General features: G+C 39.8%; 2 protein-coding genes across 3 annotated transcripts; both read left to right on the top strand.

Moving 5' to 3' along the window:
• Positions 1–969: 969 nt before the first annotated feature.
• Positions 970–7,265, top strand: cops2 (COP9 signalosome subunit 2). 2 transcript variants are annotated; one of them, XM_056379155.1, is made up of 13 exons: positions 970–1,133; positions 1,617–1,730; positions 1,813–1,890; positions 2,007–2,147; positions 2,257–2,346; positions 2,450–2,527; positions 2,671–2,845; positions 2,971–3,149; positions 3,384–3,436; positions 4,733–4,830; positions 4,934–5,016; positions 5,683–5,741; positions 6,661–7,265. In XM_056379155.1, exons 1-13 carry the CDS (start codon positions 1,080–1,082, stop codon positions 6,803–6,805), a joined length of 1,347 nt encoding a protein of 448 aa, XP_056235130.1. In that variant the 5' UTR covers positions 970–1,079; the 3' UTR covers positions 6,806–7,265. The 2 variants fall into 2 exon arrangements, with proteins under 2 accessions (XP_056235130.1, XP_056235139.1); XM_056379164.1 differs by having other exon boundaries at positions 975–1,133; positions 2,007–2,132.
• A 144-nt stretch (positions 7,266–7,409) lies between these two features.
• Positions 7,410–25,907, top strand: secisbp2l (SECIS binding protein 2-like). Its single transcript, XM_056376589.1, has 18 exons — positions 7,410–7,685; positions 12,653–12,861; positions 14,104–14,431; positions 14,577–14,715; positions 15,877–16,100; positions 16,450–16,474; positions 16,650–16,768; positions 17,287–17,397; positions 17,507–17,617; positions 18,241–18,408; positions 18,581–18,722; positions 19,341–19,516; positions 19,661–19,790; positions 19,899–20,061; positions 21,178–21,398; positions 22,058–22,212; positions 22,426–22,645; positions 23,119–25,907. Exons 1-18 carry the CDS (start codon positions 7,665–7,667, stop codon positions 23,733–23,735), a joined length of 3,279 nt encoding a protein of 1,092 aa, XP_056232564.1. The 5' UTR covers positions 7,410–7,664; the 3' UTR covers positions 23,736–25,907.
• The last annotated feature ends 870 nt before the right edge of the window (positions 25,908–26,777 follow it).

Raw genomic sequence — 26,777 nt, 5'->3', positions numbered from 1 at the left:
ATACAACATACAATCATAATATGCTTAGTAATGGATTTAAATACTCCAACTTGCAACATGATCCATACATTTTATAAGTATATATTCTTTCTTCTCTCCTTTTCTTTTCTTTGTGGTCATATATACTTTCCCTAGCTTAAGAAGCTAAAGGCCAAAAAGAGCTGAAACATTTCTTGTTATGAATATAGCTTTATATTAATATTTTAATCCTTATATATCCAACTTCCGGAGCTGTATATACTATATGTAATGTTTCATCCAAATGTTTCCCATGATACTATTTCAGAAAAATGCAGTAGCCTAACATATAATTTAGTTTCTGTAACAGAACTGCTGTGTCAGGAGTGGTTGAAGAAGTATTCAGATCCCTTTTTGAAGTAAAACCAGCCATATGACAATGCAGTGGAGGAAAGTAGCTAAATACTTAAGTATGTAAGTATATTTCAATGTACAAATACTCCATTTCAAGTAAACATCCTACATTCAAAGTAAAATGTGTAGTACTGAAGAATTAACAGCAAGAAGTAGCTACTTACAGTATCAATAGCTGAGTTCTTATTATGCAGCAAAATGGCTCATGTCACCTCATATTACTGGAGTATGCTATTAGTCTTAATAATTTTGATGCTGTAGCTTTCTGATGTTAATTTGACTCAATATCAGATCTGAATCTGGAAAGTAACTAGCTATTAACTGCAGGTGTCAGATTAATGTACTGAAATAAAAAGTATTTTAAAAAATCCCTCTGAAATGTAATGGAGAAGCATTGAATAGAAATACTCTAGTGTACGTACCTTAAAATTGTACTCAGGAACAGTACTTAAGTACATTTAATTACTTTCCACCACTGATTTGTACAATCTATTATTCCAGTACATTGTTTTAAAGATGCATCTCACAGTCGTGTCATGCTCCAAGGGGCAAAGGACTGCAGCTGAGACGATCCGATAGCGCCATCTATGGAGGGAAATAGGTTCCTGCTTCTTGCCGCCCTGACACACCACCTCACCGCCGCTGCAAAACACAGCACAGGCCGGGCTACCGTCTGTCTCTGAATAAGGACAAGGAACACCATCAAGATGTCTGACATGGAAGACGATTTCATGTGCGATGATGAAGAAGATTACGACCTGGTATTTAAACCTGAAATTATTTACCTTGCTTTAAATTTCAACGTTTTTGTCCGCTGAGCGCTAACAGTGCAGTGCCGACAGTGCGTTAGCTGTTTAGCTAGTTAGCTTGTTGGCTAACATCAAGCTGAGAGTGGGTGATTATCGTTAGCTTCCTAGCTAGCTAACGGTAGTTGGCTTTAGCTTCTAGGCAGCTGGCTAATATTAATGAACATTAACATTGCCTGTTAGCTATATTAGGTTACACGCGTTCAGCTGCCAGTAGATTTAATTTGCCAGCAGGAAAAACAAGCCAACCTGCTAGTCACCAAGCCCTTGCGTTGAGCTAACTTAACGTTAGCACAAGGCTCATATTTGCAGAATAATATGAAAACTCATTTTGCAATGTTTAGCCTTACGTTAGCTAGCGAAGAGTTTCTGACATGTTTTGTTTCTAAATATGTAACTTCTATGTTTGCACTTTGACATGCACATGCTTAACTTTAGGAATACTCAGAGGACAGTAATTCAGAGCCAAATGTGGACCTGGAGAACCAGTACTACAACTCAAAAGCCTTGAAGGAGGATGATCCCAAAGCAGCACTCAGCAGTTTCCAGAAGGTGGAGTAGTGCTCCTTAAAATTAGCCGACGTTATTTTCAAGTATGATATATTTACATCTCTTGATTTTGCTATGTGTTCAGGTATTGGAACTAGAAGGAGAGAAAGGAGAATGGGGATTCAAAGCACTGAAACAGATGATCAAAATCAACTTCAAGTTGGTATGCAATATAATACATGCCATAGTTTTATTTTTTTTTTATGCCTGTCCCACCAGAATTAATCTTTGCATTAAGAGTGTTTTTTTTTAATGTATGTGCGTTTCTCAACCTTGTAGACCAACTTTCCAGAGATGATGAACAGGTACAAGCAGCTCCTTACATACATCAGAAGTGCTGTCACCAGGAACTACTCAGAGAAGTCCATCAATTCCATTCTGGACTACATCTCTACCTCCAAACAGGTATCGACAGACAATGTGAGACAAAGCAAACTCCAGCTGGCAGTTACATATGTTGTGTCCTTGGAACTCGGAAAACCAGGTGATTTAAATGTGTCTTCTTGAAATGTGTTTCCTGTTTTACTAGATGGACTTGCTACAGGAGTTTTACGAAACCACATTGGAGGCTTTGAAAGATGCAAAAAATGACAGACTGTGGTTTAAAACTAACACAAAGGTACACAAAGATTCTTTACTGGTTCCAGGCAGTCTTATGTGATAATTTCCATGTAAAACAGGTCTTTAAAAAAAAAATGCTCTTTTTTGTTTCTCCCCTGCAGTTGGGGAAGCTGTACTTGGAGAGAGAAGAGTATGGGAAACTGCAAAAGATCCTTAGGCAACTTCACCAGTCATGTCAGGTAAATAGGTCAATTTTTTAATTCTTTTTTGATTGAATATGCAATAATAAATTTCCCTGTTTTCATACAAGAAATGAGGTTTTAAAAGCAACAATCGATCAATTATGATAATGATTTAATAAATGATTTTATGTCAACTACAGACAGATGATGGAGAGGATGACCTTAAGAAGGGCACGCAGCTGTTGGAGATCTATGCTCTCGAGATCCAGATGTACACAGCACAAAAAAACAACAAGAAATTGAAAGCCCTATATGAACAGTCACTTCATATTAAATCTGCCATTCCTCACCCACTCATAATGGGAGTTATCAGAGGTATGATGGTGTACATACCTCCTTCATTCACAGAACATTTGTTTAGCCTTGCGTTGTGATACTTTCTCATTATGTACTGTTATAGCTTTTTGCTGAAAGACGTGTGCTTGTTTGCTCCTGACCAGAGTGTGGTGGGAAGATGCACCTGAGAGAGGGTGAGTTTGAGAAAGCTCACACAGACTTCTTTGAGGCCTTTAAAAACTATGATGAGTCTGGAAGCCCAAGAAGGACAACATGCCTGAAGTACCTGGTCCTAGCCAACATGCTGATGAAGTCAGGAATAAACCCTTTTGACTCTCAAGAGGTATGAAAATAATTGTGACTGTTTTAAATGTTTGCGTTTGATAACTGTTCAGAATACGTAACGGGAGAGAACAAGACAGCTAGTTACCACATAAGTTTGAGCAGTTTGCAGTTGAATTTTTTGATAAAGCACGACTTGAATGTGTTTAAACTATTTTGAACTATTAAACTATTGTGGGAGACGTTTACTTCATTGTTAGCGCCAGGAATAACTTTTCATATTTTTTTTCCAAAGGCCAAACCATACAAAAATGACCCCGAGATCCTAGCAATGACAAACTTAGTAAGGTAAGCATGGATTCATTTCTTAATTGAAAAATGTTTGTGTACATCACACTTTGTTCTAGTGTTGGTTGTTTTTTTTATCTCGTATAACATTTTACTTGCCAAGTTTACTCTGAGGTCTACACCATCTCAGCAGTCACAGCTTTACTAAGGAGCAAAAATGGACAAATGACGAGAATAGTGAGAAGGCTTCGTCAGTGACAGTTGTTTAACCTATTTTAAGCGAAGTACACATCTAAAATGTTTAAAACAATGTTTTGCTTGGCTACAAAATATATGGTTCACTTTTTATTTCCATAGGCTTAGAAAATATGGTTGAACAGTTGACTTTTAATCTGTCTGATTGTATGTTGTCCCATGCACTCTGTTGTAAGGTTATGTCTGGCAAAGCCACTGCAGGCTTCATTACTAAACTTCATTATGTCATTGTGAAGAGAGAACAACTTATACAGGAGAAGAAAGGAGAGGTGTGATTAGCTATTATTGACACAATCCCCTAACACATTAGTTATTATATATGATAATGACTTATACAGACTCTCACCTTTTATTCATGTGCATCCATGACCTCAGCAAACTGGGCATAGTGCGCTTGAGTGTGCTTTGTGCCTTGCATCTTCGGATCACAACCAAGTCTGCAAGAAATATGTTGTCATGGATGGCCAAAATTGTACAAATGGACCCAGAGTGCTAATAATGTTCCCATAATGTTTTGAATGGATGGTTACCTCTTGGACCTATACCCTGTGCTGTATGGCCTTTGGTCAGTATTTCAGCTGAGTTTCTCATTCAGTTTATCCCAGTTACTAACTAATTCTAACAGCTTGGTCTGTACAGATGTTCACATCTTTGAATTCATGCCTTGTATCATTTCCTCTTAGTACAAAATGATACATTAACAACAGTAATGGACTTAATACGATTTATACAATTTGCCAAAACAGTGCTCTGTCAACATTAGTGTTCATTTCACAGTATTTGTATAAATTATGGAACATGACTATTGTCTTCCCAAGACTTTAGTGGTCTGCTGCTTCCTTGTTTGCTCTCTTTTGTCCCCATGTTTACATAAGTTACAGGCGCTGTCTGAAATTGCTCAGGTTCCATGCATATATTTAAGATTTTTATTACATAAACAAGAAACTAAGAACGCACACCCAAAACTGTAACAAGAATAGTGTTTACACAAAAGTCTGATATTTTGCAATGTGTTTGACAGCTATCAGGATGAGAGTTTTTCTGTGGGTCACGAAGACACAATGTATATAGCATAACAACTCTGGATGTTTTTGCTTCCAGCGCCTACCAGAACAATGACATCACTGAATTTGAGAAAATCTTGAAAACAAATCACAGTAACATAATGGACGACCCCTTCATTAGAGAGCACATAGAGGGTGAGTGGTGGAAATGACTTTCACTCCACGTTCATGATAAATGTGTTTGGGAAAAATATTGTCTTTTCTAAAGTGTAGCTGATCATATGATGATGTGTTGCAGAGCTCCTGCGGAACATTAGAACTCAAGTACTTATCAAACTCATCAAACCGTACACGAGAATACACATCCCTTTCATTTCTAAGGTAAGTCTACGTGATTAATAAGCGTTCTGTACAGTGACTTCATCTGTGATCTTTCCTCTTTGATCTTTTTATTCCTCCACAATAATGAAGATAAAGTTATTATTGTAAAAAGGCACAAAGATAGTCATACAAGTGTCAAAGCAGAATCTGATGTTGTAGGATTTGGTTTTGTTTTGTAGGGCCAGCAATTATTGGCAAATATGGCAAATTATTGCTTTACTCAATTCGGGTTAATTAGCATAGTAAGTTAAGTGAAATACAGTTGCAGCATTAACATAAATCATGCATGATGAAATCTACAGATGAAAAGCAAAACTAAACACAAACAAAAGAAGAGGAGCTAAAAAGGCAGTATTATGATAATAATCATGGTATTTTTCTCAGGACTTGGGTTCATCTCTCAGTACATGTGCCATTCATCACTAGTGCCTCTACATGGTATCTGTTAATACTTTGTAAACCCCTTTCTGTATTTATTTATTTCTTACTTTACATACTTGCATGGCTGACTTCCTCCTCAGGTCTTCTGCAACACACCTAACACACTATTTACAATAGGATTTACAGTGTGTTGAACACTTTGCATCCTAAATGTAAAATCAGACTAGTCGGCCAACTTGTTTACAGATTTGAGGATGAATCTTTTCTCTTTTCCTTGTGTTTCAGGAGCTGAACATTGATGTGTGTGATGTGGAGAGTTTGCTGGTGCAGTGCATCTTGGATAAGTAAGTTTCTCCCTCATGTGGCTGACAGTCTAAAAAATATCTACTCCCTTCCTGTAAATAGTCGTAGTTCCTCATAGTTTGTGTCATTTGGCCCTTAAGGGAATCAGGTGGTATGACTTGACAGTTTCACTTACATCTTTTATGTAATTAATTGTCGTACTGTAATAATTGTGATCTGCTATTTATAGCTTCATATATCAGCTGTACTGGTTCACTGATATAAATGACTTGGTAGGGAGTGAAAACACTTGATTACTCCAACTTCAGATGTACTCAAAAATACTGAGTGAAATGTTTAAATTAATAATTTTTACATTTTGCCATCATGCTCTGAAATGTTAAAAATGTTTTTTAAATGAATGCCACTCATATGAAAGCAAACAAATTCAATAATACAAACGTGCAACCCCCACATTTAAGAAAAATACTTGATTCTTTGAGATTGCTTTTGGGATTTGGGATTTCGGGATTTTCAAGAAATTATTCCACCTATTTTGCTGTTGTCGTTCGCTGTCTTTACTGCACTATCCCACAGTACAATTGGCAGCGAGATCAGATATACTGTTTAATTAGAAGGGCACTCGGAGAACAGACCTTTTTAAGGTCAATGTCAAACAACATACACCAGACTACATGTTCTGAAACTGCCCCAAAATTTAATGGGTTCCTCCCTGGTCTGTTCCCCATCCCTCCACCAAGTTTGGTGCAAGTCGGTTCAGTACTTTTTTCTGTAATCCTGCTAACAAATAAACAGACATGGATAAAAACATAACATCCTTGGTAGAGGTAACTACAGGAAGAGGAAAGTTGCATTTCAAGGTGTAACTATAAGAGTGTGACTAAATTGTGTGGAGAGATTGGACTGTTTTTCTAATGCAACGTGTGGCTTCTCTGCTCACTCTCTATTCTTTTTACTCAGCACAATCCATGGCCGAATTGACCAAGTTAACCAGCTACTAGAACTGGACTACCAGAAGAGAGGAGGGGCTCGCTACACAGCTTTAGACAAATGGACAAATCAGCTGAACTCTCTGAACCAAGCCATTGTTAGCAAGCTCACATGATGGCATGTAAAATCAAGAGACAAGGAAAATGGCATGTTTGAATACATCCATAAAGTATGCTACTGTGCTTCTTCAAGTATATCCTCTGAGACAAGATACACAGCACAGGTTTTGAGAATGCCACCAATTTGAAGAAGACTCCGAGAACCACAAGAACGTGTTCAGAGTGTTGTTTTGTCCTGATGAGAGGAAATCACTGACACTTCTTTTTGTTTTTCATGTTCCTGATTGGCAGATCCTTCCATGTGCAACACACAAATGCTTCAGATGTGTAGAAAAAAAAGTCCAAATGTGTATCAAAACGTGTACACAGTATTTTAATGTATACTGTTGCCTGTTGGTAATAAACAGATTTCTCTCAGCACTAAAATGATTGAGCTGCCTTTGACTAGCTACAACGTTTGAACTGTGTGACGGATTGAACGTGGAGTTGAAGTCGAATAAAATGTTTTTAACTGTATGAGCATGAAGAAATCGTTCTTTTGTTTGAGTTAATTCACTGAAGATATTTCTATGCCCTCATGACGTACTGCATTTCCCAGCCAGTAAAAGCTTTCTGGGCCTCGGCGGCTTCCGTTCCAGGTGACTCCCATTTCCACACTGACAGCAGTTTGCTCTCTCTCGGCAGCATAGCGCCTCAGCCACAGGCCGGTCTGTGCTGAGCCCCGTCAGCTGACGCAGCAGCAGCATCTAGCAACAGTTAGCGGTGGTGTCTACTAGGAACTGGGTGTGAGTCACTACAAGGCTTCGGTGAACATCATTGTAATTATTTCTATTTACAATGAAGAAATTAAAAGGGCCCACCTCTTGACGTCCACATTGTGGTCAATGAAGGTCTGTCGCGGCGAGGGTGACTGACATGGACGCTAGTGACAATAAGGTACAGTTTATTTTTAAATTATCTGTTTTGTTGGGGTCTTGCTAGGGCTTTAGCGGGTGGAAAAAAGGAACATAACGTTGGTTTAAGCTGCCGAGGCCCAAATTTGTATTTTCGTTAATGTTATTCAAAAAGCCGATATTCCGGTGTTGTAATTACAAATAGCAGCGTTTCTTGAATTAGACGAAAATTACCTGTTTAGGTCATTATCATCGACAACAACACCACACGGTTTGGTGTTTGATCACAGACAACAAGTCAAACAGTTATCTCATTTTGCTAGTAAGCTAACCTTAAACAGCTAACGGTAACCGCAGCTCCGTATAAAACACAGCAGATAAATCGTTTCTTTTCTTCTGTTGCGGTGCATGTGTTTTTGTCCATTTTATAAAATGACTTAGATGTATTTTCATGACATTATTCCAATGCGTTAAGCCCACAAAGACGGACTGTGTTTAAATGTTAGCTTCGCTAGCTTGCTAGCTGAAGCTAAACATCTCAGCTGTCATTTGACGGCACTGGTCATTTTAATCACAGACACTAGCTGGCAGAATTATTTTTTCTTTTTTTCTATCGAAATGATTGGTAACAGCTTGGAGAGCTACACCTTACATAAAGGTTTCGGTAAGGTAGGAATGTGTACATGAAAGTAGTGTTGATGTCAAGGGGAGGCGGAGAGGTTTTGTGGACCGTCATGAGGGGAATGTCTGGTTCTTCTGCATGTATGGCATTCCTATGACGCTGTTAGCAATGCAGAAAGTTTAGTTTGGTTGTTCTCGGGTTTGTTGTTCAAGGCGAATAGGCAATGTCTATTATCTTTGTCAGGTTAACATGTTAGCTAGCACCACTGGACGGTTGTGTTCTCTGGTTGACAACAAGGGGTCCTTAGGTCTACTCATCAGTGTCTTATTTTCCCGAAGGACTACATCTAAAAATGTGTAATCTACACTCAGTTGCCTGTTTATTCTTTACTCCTAGCTAACACAAATGCAGTCTAATACAACAGCCCTTCCATAAATACTACCTACATTAAGGTTATAATGTTTAGTTTGTGTTGAATTTGTTTCAGAAAGGTATTGAATCAACTCAATGGTCATTTTGGAGGCTGCAGTTTTTGGTGCTGTTATATCAAGAGGTGTTTCTATTATTTCCTCCACCCCATTTGTTTCAATGAAGGTAGGTAAAATATCAGAAACACCTCTCCATATAATACAAAGCACCACAAACTACATTCTCCAAAATGATAATAAAGTTGAATCAACACCTTTTTAAAACAATTTCAAGTTGGGATTTATTGCATGACTGCATTGTTTTTTTAAAGGCTTTAATGCATATATTCTGTCACCTACACAGCCCACCCTGCTCTCAGTGCAGAAACAGATACTGTCTGGTAGTGTTGGAGAGCTACTGGTGTGAAAATAAATGCTTGCACAAACAGAGGCTTGTGAGATCAGTAGCCCCCAGTCGAATCACTCAGAGTTCTGTCATCCCCAGCGGATGCACATCTGGGTCTGACCTCATTGCCTCTTTCACAATCACAGCTATTCTCACTAACAGAGATACACAAAGACTCATGGTTGAATCAAAAGATTGATCCTCTGACAGGCTCTGTCTTCCTAAACTTTTTTTTCTTTATATAATTGGATTTGTCCACTAGTGTTCAGAATTGAAGATTCACCATTAGAGCACATGAGGCCTCCATGCTGTGCCTTGCTATGTAATTAGCTTATCCTGTAGTACTGTCCCTACTTTATCCTCTCAAACTTAATCCTATAACAACACCCTATCAGCTATACTGTGCCATCATACAGGTTCAGACCGACTACTGTAGTCTTAAAGCCTTGCAAATGTATCAGTCTGGATGAGGCTGCTATTGATCTCTGGGAGATTGTAAAAAATCTTTCTTTAGATCTGTAGTTTGGTCTTCTATACTAGCCTGGCAGAACATGCTCTATTCACGATGCCTCTTTTTTAGATGGGATGGATTCTACAGATTACCTAAGGAAAAATGAGGGAACCACCCACAGACAGTAGCAGTGGGAGACAATAGCTGTCTGTGTGACATCCACTGGCTGCACTGACACTCTATTCATGCATCCCGACCACTGTTTCAGAAGAGTGAGGGGGCTTCTTTGTACTCTGAACCCTGTCACCTCTCCCCTCTCCTCATCCTATGCACAATAGCAAATCATTTTAATGGAACCCCTTGGACAGAGCTGCCACCTTGGATTAAACCAATGCTGACATTATGTCAAATGAGAAGTACTCAGAGGTGTGAAAGATGCTTCCAGACAGAGACAGCAATGGAAAGGACAGGGAGGGCAGTTATGTTATTCTTGTCAGTTGCTCCAAATTGTTAATATCATTTACTTCCTTACCATATATCAATAACTCTTGATAATAAACTCTTGATAGTTTACTTTGACGAGCATGTAAGAAATGAAGGTTAAAGCAGTTATACTGACATTAACAAACACGGTATTAGGTTAATATTATGAATTTAGAATAAGGATTACTATGTTAAAACATGCATTAGTACAATATGAAAAGTATTGCTCTGTTATTTTTTAAATGTAGCATACAGTACTGTACATGAAACAATGGTATGCTTTCTGATTAGATTTTTGCTTTTTAAGGTATTAAGGAGATACAGGCCTGCCCATTAGTTGGTGTCATCACTAAGCATAACCTACCCATTTGAGGCCATGTCTCTGGGTTTCTGCAGAACAATAGTCTGAAGTGGCTGATTGAGTTTGGGAGTACTTCTGTGTTTCAGCCCAAAGCCTGTCTTCCAGTGCCCCATATCTCTAATCTTTGGCCTTTGTGTGGCCTACTGTATCATTTCCTACAACAGCCTACACTTCTACACCTACACACACCTGCTTGGTGTGCTTGATCCACATATCTGGAGACCCATAAAACCAGACTGACTAGAAGAAGACTTTGAGTGACTTCTGTGCCTGTAGTAAATATGTCACAGCTTTTTGACTGAATAGCTTTATTGATTTGTTTATATAGCTTTATAGTAATTTGTACACAGAAAATGGCCTTTTGTCTGAATGCTCCAAACCTCTATGTTGCTTGCAATTTAATACAAAAGTGGCACTTAAGGGTAATTTTTCATGTGGTTGCCCATTTATTCCTTTCAAGAAATATTTTGCAGCAATAAAATCATTGTACCGTGAATAATTCATCACATAATCATTATAATACATAATCTTTATAAACATTATGGATAATATGGGGGTACCTCTGTGCTGCTTTATAAGGATTTCAGAAAGGGATATACTTTCTACTGATTTTTTTCATTTTATTCTAATGGTCAATTCATTGTCTTCATTTCCTCATTTGGTCAAAAACTCATGTGGCACATGTGATTCCATCTTAGTCCAGTTTCCTTGTTGTTTCTCACTTTTTTGTGAGAGTTGAGATGTGGTTAGAAACTAATCACTGTTTCCTAACTTACAGTATATGTTTCATAACAAGGCTGAGTCTGGTGTTTGTCCCCAGGTGCTCTCAAAGGCCAAAACCTTTGAGGAAAGTGAACAACATAGCATTTAAGGCCTGAAACAAAAGCTTTAAATGTGTGTCTATTATACCATACATAATCAATTTTCAATGTTGCAGCTACATCTAAAATTACTCTGTTTGCATTTTCTATTTATGATTTCCTATTTTATTTTTAAACTCTTTTCCTTTTGTCCAATTACCAAGTCATCCCTTATCTATTTAATGGCGGCCTTACACCAAGCGACTCACATTCTTGCGCCTCCCCGGAGTCGCCTCCGTGCTCACTATCAACTCGGTTTGCTGCTTCCTGTTTGGTGCTGGAGAAGGTGACAGTGTTCACGTACTTTAATGTCAGTATTTGAATAAGCCATGACTAAAAACTAATATGATAAGTTTAAACATATTTAATTTCATCAGAAAAGATGGAAAAAAAGACTGACTTAAGAGAGCTCGGATGACCACCTTACGCCAAACCATCGAGGTGACAGGAGCGCACTACAACTCAAACAAAACTTTCATGATTTTATTCCGACATTGGAAATTTGTCAGTGACAGTGAAATCGCTTGAAAAGTAATTTGGTGTCTGGCCGGTATTAGCAGCTGATGGCATTTATCTCTCAAAACAAATTGTAAGCTCCCTTTGGCTTTGAAGTACAGAGATCAGCCTCACCATATTAACAAGAAGATGGATGAGTGGCTGGAGCTCTTCTCTTACATGTTGTGTACTTTGCTTAGATCCTCTGGCAGCTGTGTGTTATGTCATCTATAGCCTCATAAAGGTTTTATGTCCTTGTTTTACCTTTTTACTGATGGCTGTAGACACATAAGACCTTAAAACAACAGGAGCATTGTGAGGAAATACAGTGCTCTGCTGTGATTACCACTAAAGGAATGGGAGGTTGGTCAGTGTGCTGGGAGACTGTGTACAGCTCCTTCGGTCTCTGTCACACATCCAGTGCTCAGATTAATATCTTAAAAATCTTGGTATAGATTTAATATTTATACAGTTGTGACTTTTACCATGTTTTCAGCTGATATTAAAAATACTTTTTTTTTTTTTTAATTTTAAGGCCCACCTGCCCAACCTACGCAAAGAGTACAGTCAAATTATGGAAAAATGTAGGTGGGTTTTCATGGGTAATCGTTATCAGTTGATATCAGCTTCCACCTTACAACTATCCCATTTGATATGTGTGGGATGGCAGTAAGAGTAATAAAATGATACAATCTGTTTTACTGTGTAGATACAGGTATGGAGAAGGCTAACAGCGCGCTTAATAAAAAACAAACAGAAAATGTGTTGACTGACTTGAGTAACTTTTTTATTTTTAACCAATTTGAGTAATCAGTCTGTGCTCTCTGGGCACGGACCTATTTCTCTTTCAAAGACACCATGTAGTCATTAAGTGGCTGCCATTGATCATGGTATGGCAGTAATGGCTGTTCATTTGTCACTGCAGGATGTGAAGCTTTCAGCCGAAGTGGAACCGTTCATCCCACAGAAGAAAGGTCTTGAAGGATCCCTGGTCAGCATGAGTCTTTCTGGAGAGGCGGGTGGTGGAGGAGGGAGCGGAGGTATAGGAGGAGGTGGTGGTGGGGTGGAAACCACTCCCATACCCAGCTACCTCATCACCTGCTACCCTTTTGTCCAAGAGAACCAACCCAACAGGTACTGCCCCAGCAGGGGGAGATTGAGGAATGGGTGAAAACCTAATTTAACAGTGGTTCATTTCAATTATGAATTTTGCCAATGGTGTCAACTTTAGCAGAAATATTGCCAATCCCTGTGGCATTGTGGGAAGATTGGTGCCCCCATTTTGAACTGCACAAGAACAATCTTCTCTCTTCTGGACTTTTCTATTTTCAGAATAACTGTTTACTAAAATAAGAAGAAGAGAACACTGTGTCCCTGATGTTGTGCTTCACAGAAGAGATCACGATCAAATCCTTTAAAGAGTGTATTGAGTTAGAGCCATTAGATTGCTCTGTTGATTAAGAGTGCTTAACTATGAATGGAAACCTCCCCAGAGTTACAGAGTTTACATGGAACCACAATCTATGTTTCCAGTGGCTCTTTCTTTGTCCAGAGTGATCTGCTGTATCCTGCACACATCCGTTCCTTTGTTTCCTTCCCCACTATTTGAATGCAAGGAAATACCCGCTATAGTAAGCTGGCTGTGAAAATGTCATCTGGATCCTTATCAACATTTCTGCATGTGACACAGCCTAACAAACCAACCATCATACACATTACTGCCACATCCCACCCAGGCACCACCTCTCTCCTGCTAAATGAATGTTAATCTTATTTTGTGGAACACAAAATGTCTTCCCAACATTATTGCATGTTTGAAAAAAATACAAACTGAGAAGTGCTTTAAGTAAGTGACACAAAGTTCAAAAACCTCTACACAATGCTGTGATTAATTCAGGATATTGCGATCATGGTTTTCTTAACTGAGAATGAGTTTTGTAATTTTGAGTATGTGTCATTACAGATCTGATTTTACATATATTCGTCATCTTTTCCTTTTCCATGTAATGCAGGCTTAGACATTTAGTCAAAAGTTGACCTCCGTTAAAATAACATTTGACAGCTAAATAGCTTAGCATTAAGAGAATGTAACCTGATTCACAGCCTTCCCTTTGTGGTTTCAACATACATTTCGTAACATTTTGTTGTGTTGTGTGGTATTTTGTACCATTCACTTTTGTAATATCCACTGGGAGAGGACTGTGATTCTGTTAATGTTGTGGCAGGACATTTTGGATTGGATATGGACACACTCAATCCTCTACTGCAACACATAGTGAAAATGCCAGCTTTTTCAAATACTTTGGTCTTTCTTTAAAGCTGAAAGACTAGAATATTAGTAATACTTTAACACATTGCCTCTCTACTGCTTCACAGGCAACATCCTATGTACAATGGAGGGGAGCTGCGCTGGCAGCAGCCTAACCCTACCCCTGGTGGTCCATACCTGGCCTACCCCATCTTGTCTTCCCCCCAGCCTCCTGTCTCCAATGACTATGCTTACTACCAGATTATGCCTGCTCCGTGCCCACCTGTGATGGGCTTCTACCAGCCTTTCCCTGGCACCTATGCAGGTCCTGTGCAAGCTGGAGTGGTCAACCCTGTTTCAGCAGATGTTGGGGAAAGACCACTGCCTCTGGGGCCAGCATATGGGATGGCCAGTCAGAGAGGGAGAGGCATGATCCGGCCTAATGTTCTCCCAAAGGTACACAAGGACAACAGCCTTATTGTCATATTTATTTATATATATATATATTAAATTATATATTATTTGTATCACCAAAAATTGTCCGTCCTCATCCTCTGTCTATTTGGTGAGCATGCCCTGCCTCTTTTTCTCTCTCCTGCAGCAACAGTTGGGTGTGTGCCAGCCTCCCCGGGGTCGCCGGCCTCCAACAAGGAATGTAGCTGTGCAGAAGGAGGTGTGCACCTTGGGACCTGATGGTAGGACCAAGACAGTCATGCTGGTGGATGCAGCACAGCAGACCGGTAAGAATACGATGACAATAATTAAAGATACATTTAAGTCCTACCATGCAGGGTGTAAACAGATGTTTTTACTTCCCAATAACTGCCAATTAAAGATGAAAAGCCTGTTTGTTGTTGCAGTGGAAAATTCATAGTTTGAATTTCCAGCTAGGTCTGTGGCCAGTGCCAGTGTTGTTCTTTAATCCTGTGGCTGAAAGGAAGCTGACGCTCAGAACATTCCAGACGTTGTTAAAAGTTAGCTTTGTTAAAGTTAGATGCTTTGCCTGTGAACAAGAATCTTTCCTGTCAGTGAGGAAGTGGGACACAATGCCGATAAGAGCAGTGTCTGGTCTTACAGGTTGATGTTGATGATGTTTGTGCTAAATTTCTGAAAGAACTGGAATGCAGAGTTTCCAGTTGGGAAGGTTAACATGTGTGCAGCTCATGGTTTCACCCATGATGTCTCTGTTCTCAATAGCCTGTGTAAATACTTTGGTCATTCAGTTGTGGTATTGTGTTGCATGAAAAACGTCATACAGTTAAATCCAGGTCCAAGTTGGTGATCAGTGAGTTTCTATTGAATCACCTAGAGTATTTATAGTTCCTCTTTTGAAGATGATGATTGATGGGGACAAAAATCTTGTACCTTCTACCCGGAACCTCTAAACAGCTGCTTCAATGTAATCAATCGGTACATTTGTCCGCATCAAAGTACATTGATTAAAAGTGCCTGTTTTTGCCACTGACGGGATCAGATATTTTGATTTTCAGTTGTGGAAGAAGCATTTGGATCCTTTACTTAAGTAAAAGTACCAAACAGTAACACAAACAAACCAATCAAGGTAAAATTAAAGTTTTTGTAAATAGAGTTTGGTTAGTTTTAAACAGAGCTATATAACATGTGTTTCTGGTTAAACAAGGATCTTCCTCTCTAACAAAAAGGTAACATCCATGAGGTTGTCAGAAACTTAAAACGTCAATCTGAACTCGTCAGTGGAAAAAAACAAGCTCTTTAAGTGGACAGACTTTGACTTGGGCCAGTGCATTGTTGATTTCGTTCCAGCAGCTGTTTAACAGTTCCGGGTTTACCGTTCTTGCTCAATATTGGACTGACTGCAAAGATTTTTGTTCCTATGAATCATTTACACCCAGGCTAAAATCCTAGTTCTACTCTGTCCTCAGATTTCCCAGGTGATGTGTCAGGGCGGTGTGCTGCTGAGCGGGCTAGTCCTCTGCTGTGGAAGAACCGTACAAAGAGAAGACGGGCGTCCCATCCAGCTGAAAGCTACAATGAGCAGGGCGCCAGTGAGGCCGATATAGACAGCGACAGTGGCTACTGTAGCCCCAAGCACAACCAGGCAGCTGGGGTAACGCAACGAACAGCAGAGAATACAACAGCACCCACAGTATGTTTGCTACTTACCGTCAATTCCAGATCCAACACATATTTTTGAAGAATTTTTTTTAGTCTGAACATTAATAATTGGGTTAGCGTTGGGGTTAGGTGCTGCGCTTGTCAGCCCCTAACAGTTTTTTGAAGTAACAAATGTAGACGTCATTGAAATACCAGGAAGAACAACTAGGACATACCATAACATACTTGACTCCACTTCTGGAACAGCAGTGCACAGGGGGAATACCCATTTAACTGAATCAATTACATTTCTTTTGCGCTCACAGTGTAATATATAGTAGCATATTTAACATACACTAGATATCTTAACTTGTCTTTTTTATATTTTCTGTGTCCTATAGGGAGTAGAGGCTGGTGTAATGACAGGTAAGTTTGATGCAATATGTGTTCGAATCAGGTGTTAGGAATCCTTCCTTTCCACACGTCTTCACACCACGCTTTTATAATCAGATTTCTGATGCATCCTGTATCTAATATATTCCAAATGGATGGAAATTTTTCTTTCACGTGAGAATTACAATGTTTTTTTTTTTTTATTCAGTAACAGGTACATGGGTAAATGTAACCTCCCAGGCTCCCCCAAAGGCCTGGGGGGACAGGAACGGTCAGTTTCACAGAGCAGACCAGAGGAAGACTCCTGAACAGAGAAACTTCTCACAGGTACCATAGGTCCCACTTGAGTAGACACTAAGTTAAAGGCTTCTGTTTCTGATAACACTCTGAGAGTATTGTGAAATACTGAACATATATTTAGTATTAAAATTACAGGAATCATTAGCATTTGAGGATAATATTTCTCAGAATATGTAGCCAACCCTTTATGTGGTGTGGATATCCAGTCACATTTCTCATAAATTCAAGCAGAGGGTTGTCAGAACTCGTCATCAGTTCCAAACACGCATCTCTTACATAATGCACATTCAGTATTTTCCATCAGCCAATAAACAATTTAAGCAAAAAAACAGCCAACCACAGGGGTGTATACTTGAGTTAATCTACTGGGAAGTTTTCATGAGCAAGAAAAATTAATGTAATGAAGCTTTGGTGTTTTCACTCTTTCCTTCCTTCCTACAATGTTCTCACCAGACAGCATGTGCACAGATATACAGTATAGAGGGTAATAAGCATATTGAATTGCTGTGGTACCCTGTCTGACTCCTCCGTTCTCTGCCTTCTAGGATTTCCATAGTGGCTATCCAGGGCGTTTGCCACCCAACCAGTCGGATCAAAGACTACAGCCAGCAGTGGTCGCTGGCACTGAGCTCACTCCAGAGCCCCTCTACTTTGAGGTGAGAGAAGTTTCATTGGAATGACTTCTCTGTTACCATCACTCTCATTGTGTATTCATGTTCGGCAGAGTCTTTTGTTGTGCTGACATGTTTTCTACATGTTCGTCAGGATGAAGATGAGTTTCCAGATCTTGCTACTGGAGGGGCTGCCCAACGCAATACCAAACCTGAATCTGCTCCAGCGCAGACACACGCGCAACCTAAACTGCCCAAAAACCTGGTAAGAGAAAATGCTTTCTGAAGGTGACCGTCTTTCAACAGTCTCTGTGTCCTGTGCTGACTGTTTGCAGGGTGTGTGTCTCTCCCTCTCAGACAATTTGACTCTTTAATAGTAAATGTGACTAAATTGATTTATTATTTTCTCAGTTTTTATTTCAAATGCTAAATTAGAAATACCGCATTTTTCAGAGAGTTCCTGGGTCATTGTGATCACTCTGAATTTGGTATTTTTGATTACACTGTATGGATTGACTGGACAATAGCCTGTATGCATTCCCTGTTAAATAAAATGGCACGTAGCTTCAATAACAGTTTTGTCTCAAACCAGGAAAAGCTTAGAAGTGGCATTGCGCATATGTCGACTTCTGAAATTTGTAGCAAAGTGTGTGGTGCCCCTTGTTTATTTTGAACACTGCTTATGTGATGTAAACATGAGGCAGCAGTTGTAAACATATTTCTTCCAGCGTGTGAATGTTGTGGACACTTGAAGCTGTATCGTGTTTTTTCCCAAGCTTGATGCAGAATTTGGGATCAGTGGTTGTGTATCTGTTAATCACTGACTCTTGTATCAGTTAATCTTTACACCCCTACTAAATATTGTTTGTGTCTCTATACGCCTCACAGCTGGATAACCTACCAGAAAACTCCCCTATCAACATTGTGCAGACACCCATCCCCATTACAACCTCTGTTCCCAAGAGGGCCAAGAGCCAGAGGAAGAAGGCTCTGGCTGCTGCGTTGGCCACTGCACAGGAGTACTCTGAAATCAGCATGGAGCAGAAGAAACTACAGGTATGAAGCTGAACGTCATTAGGTTCTGGGTTTAAATGTTGATGCATTTAATCACTTCGTGTCTTCACAACTGGGCCACCTGGCCTATGAGTACCATTCTGATCTTCAGTTGTATTTGATTGTTTCATGGGTATGATGACCTTGCTCTGCATTCTCTGTCCTCGCCCGGCAGGAGGCATTCACCAAAGCTGCAGGGAAGAAGAGTAAAACCTCTGTTGAGCTGGACCTGGGAGACATGCTGGCAGCTTTGGAGAAACATCAGCAGGCTATGAAGGCCAGGCAACTCACCAATACCAAGCCACTGTCTTTTACAGGTATTCAAAAACGATCATTACGACATTAACAAGTGGCATGAAAAAATAAACTATTTTATGATGCAATATCCCTGCAGTAATTTACAATGATGGTTTGAGCTGTCTGTCAAATACTGTCAAAATGTTAATTCAGCTCAATACTCTCTCTTTTTTGAGGCTATAGTATTATCTCAAGTATATAATGTCACATTAAATGTCTTTCATTCAGTGTTAGTGGTGGTCTACTTGTTTCCAGTGTTCTTTGCAAATTTAGTTTTCTTGTTCCTCTGGTTTTAAGCTGTTATCAGGATTTTGCTCCATTAATACGTTTTTGACAAATACTGATGAAATCCTGAAAAATATACTGAAATAATGATTTAAAAATATATACAAAATATAATAATACTCTTAATTTCTTTTTAACATAATAGAACTCATTCGTGTAGCTGACTTGGTAACTGTGACTGACATTAGCCCCCCCACCCCCACCCACCCCCCACTGAGTGGCCAGACCAGGAGCATTAAATTGACACAAAACCATCTGACAGTCCCAATTCAGTTCCCAGCATTATGAACCCCTTTGCACTTGCATGTGCATATAATCTCAGTAACTGTTAACTTTGTTGTTCTTTTCTCCAGTTGGAACAACCACCCCGTTCCACAGCTCAGGCTCGACCAATGTGCCGTCCACGTTGAAGGGTCATCAGCCACTATACGCAGCCCCTCATAATGCCCTGGATTCCACTGCACCCCGTGTCAAGAGAGGGAAGGAGAGAGAGATTCCCAAAGTGAAACGGCCAACAGCCCTTAAGAAGGTTGGTGATTTTAAGTTCAAGTTGATGAGTTAGAAGAGGTGGTTATATGATGTTATTTAGCCCCTTTAAAAGTTTGTAAAAGGAATGGGGGTCATTGAACCATGGAAGTATAATCCAATTTTTGTATTTTACTCTTTTCTATAGATTATCTTGAAGGAACGTGAAGGGAAGAAAGGGAAGGCAAGTGTGGAACAAGAGTCATCAGGCCAGGAGGAGCATGGGGATGACCTACATTTTACTGATGATCTTACACGAGAGCCCGCCTCCCAAGAAGGTGAGCGCAAATCATAATTATGAAGTGAAAACATTTCAGTTATACTCATATTTTTTTATTATCCACCAGTGTCTAATTGTTATTTCTGGTCTGTTGTTCGTACCACAGAGAACGGTCTGAGTGTGCCCAGTGATGCATCCCTTTCCCCGGCCAGTCAGAACTCTCCATATAGCATCACCCCAGTGTCCCAGGGTTCTCCTGCCAGCTCTGGCATTGGGAGTCCCATGGCTTCAAACGCCATCACCAAGATCCACAGCCGACGTTTCAGAGAGTAAGAACACACACTTTAACACACATGGAGTGAGAAACAGAAGTAGGAACAGGACAGACCTTTTGTAGGAATCCCTGGCATTGGAATGTCTCAAAAACGCACAGTGTGGTAACAAAAAATGGTTAGCGACGCAAATATTTGTCCCACTCCAAACTCACAGAGCCTTGGCTGTGAGAAGCGCACTCTGAGCGTTAATGGGTGTTTTTAAGGGCGAAACTGTACAATAAAGAATTGTAGAGTATGGCAAGGATGCCTAGCACATTGTCCCCTCTCAGCAAAAATGTATGCCAGTGGTTACAAACACAGCTTTGTCCCTCTGTGTCCTCTGCTGTAGGCCTATTGTCCCAGCCCACGCTACTCTAACAGATTTTGCATTTAAAGCCTCCAAAAACCCTCTGTTGACAAGCTCCGCCTCTCAGCTCTGACCAGCAGGACACTTGTTCCTCAGACCACCCTACGTCGTCCCTCTGATAGATATTTCATCAAAACACAAATTTACTCGAAGCTTGCATGTTATCTCATGGTCTGATAGCAACAAAGTGGAATAGCATAAGCATAACCAGCAAGTAGTTAAGCAAAGCTGTCATGAACAGCTGTATAACCATAGAGTGCCGATCGCATGCCATCATGTTAAAAGAAAAATTCACAGCTGTATACTGCTGACCCTGTAAGGATGTGATATGATTGCTGTCATTGTTGTATGGCATGAATCAGGTTAAACCCTTTGTATATCAAATACATGAGCGCCATACAATCTTTCTTTTATTATCTAAGTTGACAATCATAAAGAAAATCTAGCAATAAATAAAAATTTCTACATTAAATGTCCTAACACTAGTGGCACCCCCACAAAATTAAAGCCTTGCATACTGGATATGTTGCTTTTTTATTGATGGCACTTTCCAGTGTAACATATTTCCAGATTGCTGACATCGGATAACGTTACACTTTTACTGGAAATCAATTCTTCTTCACCCCGTTTACTACTGTTTCAGAGCTGCTAGTTAACAATAATGATGACCTTCATCATTAGCCTGGTAGCCACCCAAAATATGTTTTGAACATCTGTAACCTCCTTGTTTTTTGTGCCCTCACTTGTCATCTTTTCTTCTGCAGGTACTGTAACCAAGTGCTGAGTAAAGAGATCGACGAGAGTGTGACTATGCTGTTACAGGAACTGGTTCGCTTCCAAGAGCGGGTCTACCAGAAGGATCCTACCAAGGCCAAATCTAAACGCCGCCTGGTCATGGGTCTCAGGGAGGTCACCAAGCATATGAAATTACATAAGATTAAGTGTGTCATCATCTCTCCCAACTGTGAGAAGATCCAGGCCAAAGGTGAATAATGCAGCAAAACTGTCTCCAGTACATGTTTGATGAAATTGTCAGAGGTCTGACCTGCTGAGCTGTAAACATGTTTAAAGCTATAATCATTATTTTTTCAGTGTTTAACAATGTGCCTAATAAAAATGTGAAAACAACGTGACAATGCGAAAGGAAGCTGGAGAAAAGTTTCACACAAATCTGCAGCTCCCCATGGCTTATGTCTGAGTTGAGCTCATTGTTTAACTGTCCAGCTGCAACTCTACTGTTTGGTTCATTCTCATTGCTCGCGTAGTGTTGTATTCAGAAAGAAACCTTTAAAACCCACTGCACACCACCTGCTCAGCAACAAACTGCAGATAGACACAGTTGGCGACTCGCTGATGAACTAAGTGATACTTCTCTCAGGAGTTGCAGAGAAACAGAGTCAACAGAGAGTGAACATGGACTGTCATCCATCAGGTGGCCAGAAACACAACTTCAAATGATGATGTTTCTCAGTAACTTCTGGATATGTAAATAAAGAAGTAAAAATCCCGCAGTGACATATCTATTACAAAAACAGCAGGTTTTCCCATTCTTGTGTGCAAGTCATTGCCATTTTCTCCTGTTTTTGTTAATTGGTTTTCTTAAATTTTATTTATTTGAATCACTAATTGTTTACTGTGTTGCAGGTGGTTTGGATGAAGCTTTATACAATGTAATCGCCATGGCGAGGGAGCAGGAGATCCCATTTGTGTTTGCCTTGGGCAGAAAAGCTCTAGGACGCTGCGTCAACAAACTTGTGCCTGTCAGTGTGGTTGGCATTTTCAACTACTCTGGAGCTGAGGTAAGGCACTCCCATCCACTAAAACTATCTATCTTGATGAGTGAATGTAACAATAAAATCCAGATTGTAGGTCAGTAGTTGTTATAGAGCAGTAAAGATATATAGGGACTTTGGAATCACAGGATCATATCTAAGCAGCTCATAGTTTTTTAAATAATTTTTTAAAAATTTTTGTGTCTTGCTAACTTGGTTAATTCCCTCTGTGCCTTTCAGGGTCTCTTCAACCGTCTGGTGTCTCTGACAGAAGAGGCTAGGAAGGCCTACAAGGACATGGTGTCAGCTCTGGAGCAGGAGCAAGCCGAGGAGGCTCTGAAAAACGACAAGAAAGTCCCACACCACATGGGGCATTCCCGTAACCACTCAGCTGCTTCTGCTATCTCCTTTTGCTCCATCTTCTCTGAGCCTATCTCAGAGGTTAACGAGAAGGAGTACGGTAAGCTCCCTCATTTCTGTCTCTCTAATTAGTGGTGGAAGAAGGATTAAGATTATTTACCTAACTAAAAGTGTCCGCTATTGTTAATACTGATTTCAAATCTGGGGGTTGTAACATGGTTGATGGGGTAGATAAGAAGAAAAAACATGTTCTGCTACTCAAAATGTTTTCATTACATGATTTTACTTCAAACTATAATTTAAATGACACCATCTGATTTGGATTCTCTCTGTGGTGGAATTGCTAATAACTATCAAGTAAGAGGTTACAAGCCAAAAAGTTTGGGGACTTCTGGTTTAATCTTAATCTTTATAAGATTATGTTATGTTTTTATATACGAATTTAATCTGAAAAGGGTGAATGGGTTAGTTAACTACAGCTGTCAGTTAAATAAAAATAAAATTGCGTTCAGGTACAGAACTTGAATAAATGTTTATATAAATGTTTCCTAACAAATGTATTAATTCCTTCAGAGACCAACTGGAGAAGTATGGTGGAGACTTCAGATGCCCCAGAGACTGTAGAGACTGAGCCGAGTCGCCCTGCACCTTCCATAGCCGCCCAGAGAGACAGTGAGGCGCTGGCAGCCACCACCAACACCACCCAGCCTGGCTCCACCGCTCCCCAGCCCAGGGCGGGGCCTCTGACTCAGGGTGCCGGTGACAGAGACGAGGTCCGGGTTGACGACCGATTGGAGCTGGCCTCACAGCAGAGCACGGAGACAGGATCGTTGGATGGGAGCTGCAGGGGCCCGCTGAACTCCTCCATCACCTCCACCACTTCCACCCTAGTCCCCGGGATGTTGGAAGAGGCAGAGGAGGAGGACGAGGAGGAGGAGGACTACACTCCTGAGCCTATTTCTGTGGAGGTGCCCACCCTCAGCAGCCGCATCGAATCCTGGGTGTCAAAGACCCTGGAAAACCTGCAGCTGGGAAAGAGCCAGGAAAGTACGGAAGAGGAGGAGGAAGAGGAAGACGATGAAGAGGAGAGAGGGCAGAGTGAGGACGAGGAGGACCTTGATTCAGCAGACATCACGGAGACGAGGGTGGAGGGCAAAGAGAAAGTGGAGGCTAAGAAGGTCAACGGCTGACATCGATTCTCCTCCTCCCTCTTTTCTTATATACTCATTCATTCTGTCCTCTGTCGCTCTCACAGCAGCCAGCAGCTTCTCTCCTTTGTCTCTAACCCCTGACACTAGACGTAATCTCAGGTATCCAACCAACTGACCAACACTCAAACACAACCCATTAACGCATTACAGAGAAACTGATGAACTTACAAACACGCAGCAACAGACCAACCAACAACTAACACATTTTGAAGGGTAGTAATTGACGTTTCTTTAAAAAAAAAAAAAAAAAAACTCATCTGCCCTCACTTCTTCGGCCCATAACCTGCTACACTTGAATTAAGAGGGAAGTTTTGGATTTTCCTCCTCTGAAACTGAACTCTTTTACAGTCGAGGACTTCTCTGGGAGCAAGAAATGTTGAACTGCTGTCCGTAGCTCACAGAAAAGGAAGGTTGGAACCTTCCAGCTCCCATCTTACTTTATTCAGAGTCCTGCAAGGTTTACAGCTCTGCAAGTATTTGTGTGTGTGCGTGTGCGTGTGCGTGTGTGTGTGTGTGTGTGTGTATTTACAGGCACATACTGTAGTTTGCATTTATTTTGCTGTGTTCATTAGCTTTATTTTTGTAAATAATGTGTGTTTTTTTCACCTCACTGCTCAATGAGGGAAAGAGAGGCATGCATTTCTTAATTACTGCTTGGTTGGTATTTAGCTTTCCTCACAGAATGTTACAGTGTCAGGGGTTCTGTCTTTCTACCAAAACCACTCCCACCCTTCAGTCTTCAGAGAGTGTTTTAGTAATGTGTCCCATTCTGTATTCAGATGATTCAAATGACTTAACTTCTAAGAAGCAAAACAAGCTTTGTGTATATAACCTCATCTAGGTGGTTCTACTACAGTATGTAATGGTGTGTCATATTGATTTGCTAAGTGTGAAACTATTTGGGGTTGTTTTCCTCTGACTGGAATTGTCTTCAGTTCCCAGATGTTGTCTGTGCTCCATAAAGAAAAAAGTGCTCCTGTTCTCTTTGGTGGTGTTCGTTCTCTGATTTGGGGGGGGGGGGACTCTCAAGCTGTAGCTTGCCTAAGACTTTTTTTGAAGTCTGTTTATCAAATTTAAAATCAACACTGAGTCCCTCTGTCCAGAGAGAAATTTGTGTTTTGGTAAATATACCGTTGGACACAGAACTTAATAGTAAAGAATTGGGTAACTAGAAACGTGTTGTAAATTGTCATTTTTACCAATTTACAAAAATCTATTTCCTTTTCAAAATGTCATTTAAATCAAATAAAACCAACCAGACAAGCAGGTGTTTACTGGTGTTCATGAAGTTTAAAGGGGCCAAATTGACAAAAAAAAACAAACAAAACAGACATGGTTGCTTACAACTGAAATAAATCCTTACAAAGCTCTTCTAGATTCTATAGACAAAATTTTGTCGGCACCCAGCTACAACTGCCGCTGTCTGCAGTCAGTTCACCACAGCTGAGAAGCTCCCTCCTCAGGACAGTCACCACTCTTAAGTCAAGCAAGTCATCACAAAGTCATGCACATGCTAATGATACTCCCCTGTAAATACAAGTGTACAAAAGAGATTTTGATTTTGCATTGTATTAAAAAAAAAATACAATCATCATGTTCTTAAAGCCATTTGATAGTTTTAACATTTTAACAGTTGGAATCCAATTTGATAATGGTATTTGATAGTGAATCATAGTGAGATTTCAGCCTGTCTATGATGATGCAGTGTGTAAATGCAGTATGTCGGGCTGTATGCAATGTAAAGCCCTGTGATGGGAGATGACAGTGTACTGAATGTCTTACTTGGGATTATGAAAGTATTTCTAGTTTGATAAAAGGTACGCTGTGTGTAGGCTTTCTGTTGCTATGACTTCCATCAAAGTGTTTGAAGTATGTTAATTGACAGCAAGTGTGTTTTTTGCACTATGTAAATACAGTACTGGTAAAGGTCTTGTAACTAATGTGAACAAAAAAAAACAAAAACAAAAATACGGTTCAATGAAGTACTTTTTTCAGCGTGTTCCTCGTCTTTATATGGATATTTAAGACTGTCTCCTTCAGACTGTACATCACTAGCAACATTGTTAGAGGCTGTTTCTCATAATCCTGTTATCACTCTTAACCTATATGAACTGATGATTAACATCATTAAAATGTTGTTTAAGTAAATCATGTCACTGTCTCATCTTCTGTTCACAGCTGACTATGTTTCATCAGCATATGCACAAACTAGACTGCAGTAGAAACTGAAACAAATAGGGAACTAGTCAAATACTTGTTTGATCATTTCAGTCACTTTTCAATCATAAATGCTTCCAAGTCCTGAAATATGACGATTTTATGCTTTTTCTTTGTTGTATATCATCGTAAAATGAACATGTTTCTGTTTTGGGTTATTGATAGGATAAAACAAGCAATTTCAACAAGTCAAGCTGGGCTCTAAGATGTAACATGTAACAGGCATTTTTTTTGCCAATTATTTCATAGACAAAAAAATGCACTGATTAATAAAGAAAATAGCATTCAGATGAATTGGTCATAAAAATAAAGGTTATTTGCAGGCCTAGATTGCAGTTTTACTGAATGACCACTAGGAAGGGACAAAGCTCTGCTTTACATTATTTTATACACTCACACTTAGAGACTTGTCTGGTCTTTTTATTGTCACATCCATCTTATGTCCATAAAGAAAACACTTTTCAAGTTATCTCTAATTAAGTTATTTGTTTTGAGGAAAATTAAAGTCAGAAATACTTCTTAGCTCTGAAAAGTCTTGACTTACGTATATGAAATATGGAACACTGCCACACTCTGCCTGCTGTCTGTTGTTGAGAGATATTAATCTTTTAATCAGGAATAGGTACAGTATGTAAAGCACTCTGGCTGGCGTCTAGCATATGGCTCTGATTACAATCAAACAGAAATGCAAATGTTTCAGTTAAATCCCCTTCCTCTTGAGTGTTCATGCCAGTCATTTGAATATTACATGAATTAGCTAGACTCTGAAATATCTTTTGTTGTATAAATTAAGTCAATCAGAGC

This window comes from Seriola aureovittata, chromosome 1 (assembly GCF_021018895.1).
Source record: "Seriola aureovittata isolate HTS-2021-v1 ecotype China chromosome 1, ASM2101889v1, whole genome shotgun sequence".
NCBI classification, from domain to species: domain Eukaryota; kingdom Metazoa; phylum Chordata; class Actinopteri; order Carangiformes; family Carangidae; genus Seriola; species Seriola aureovittata.
Note: the sequence above shows the minus strand (reverse complement) of the source record. Positions and strands in the feature narration are given on the sequence as shown.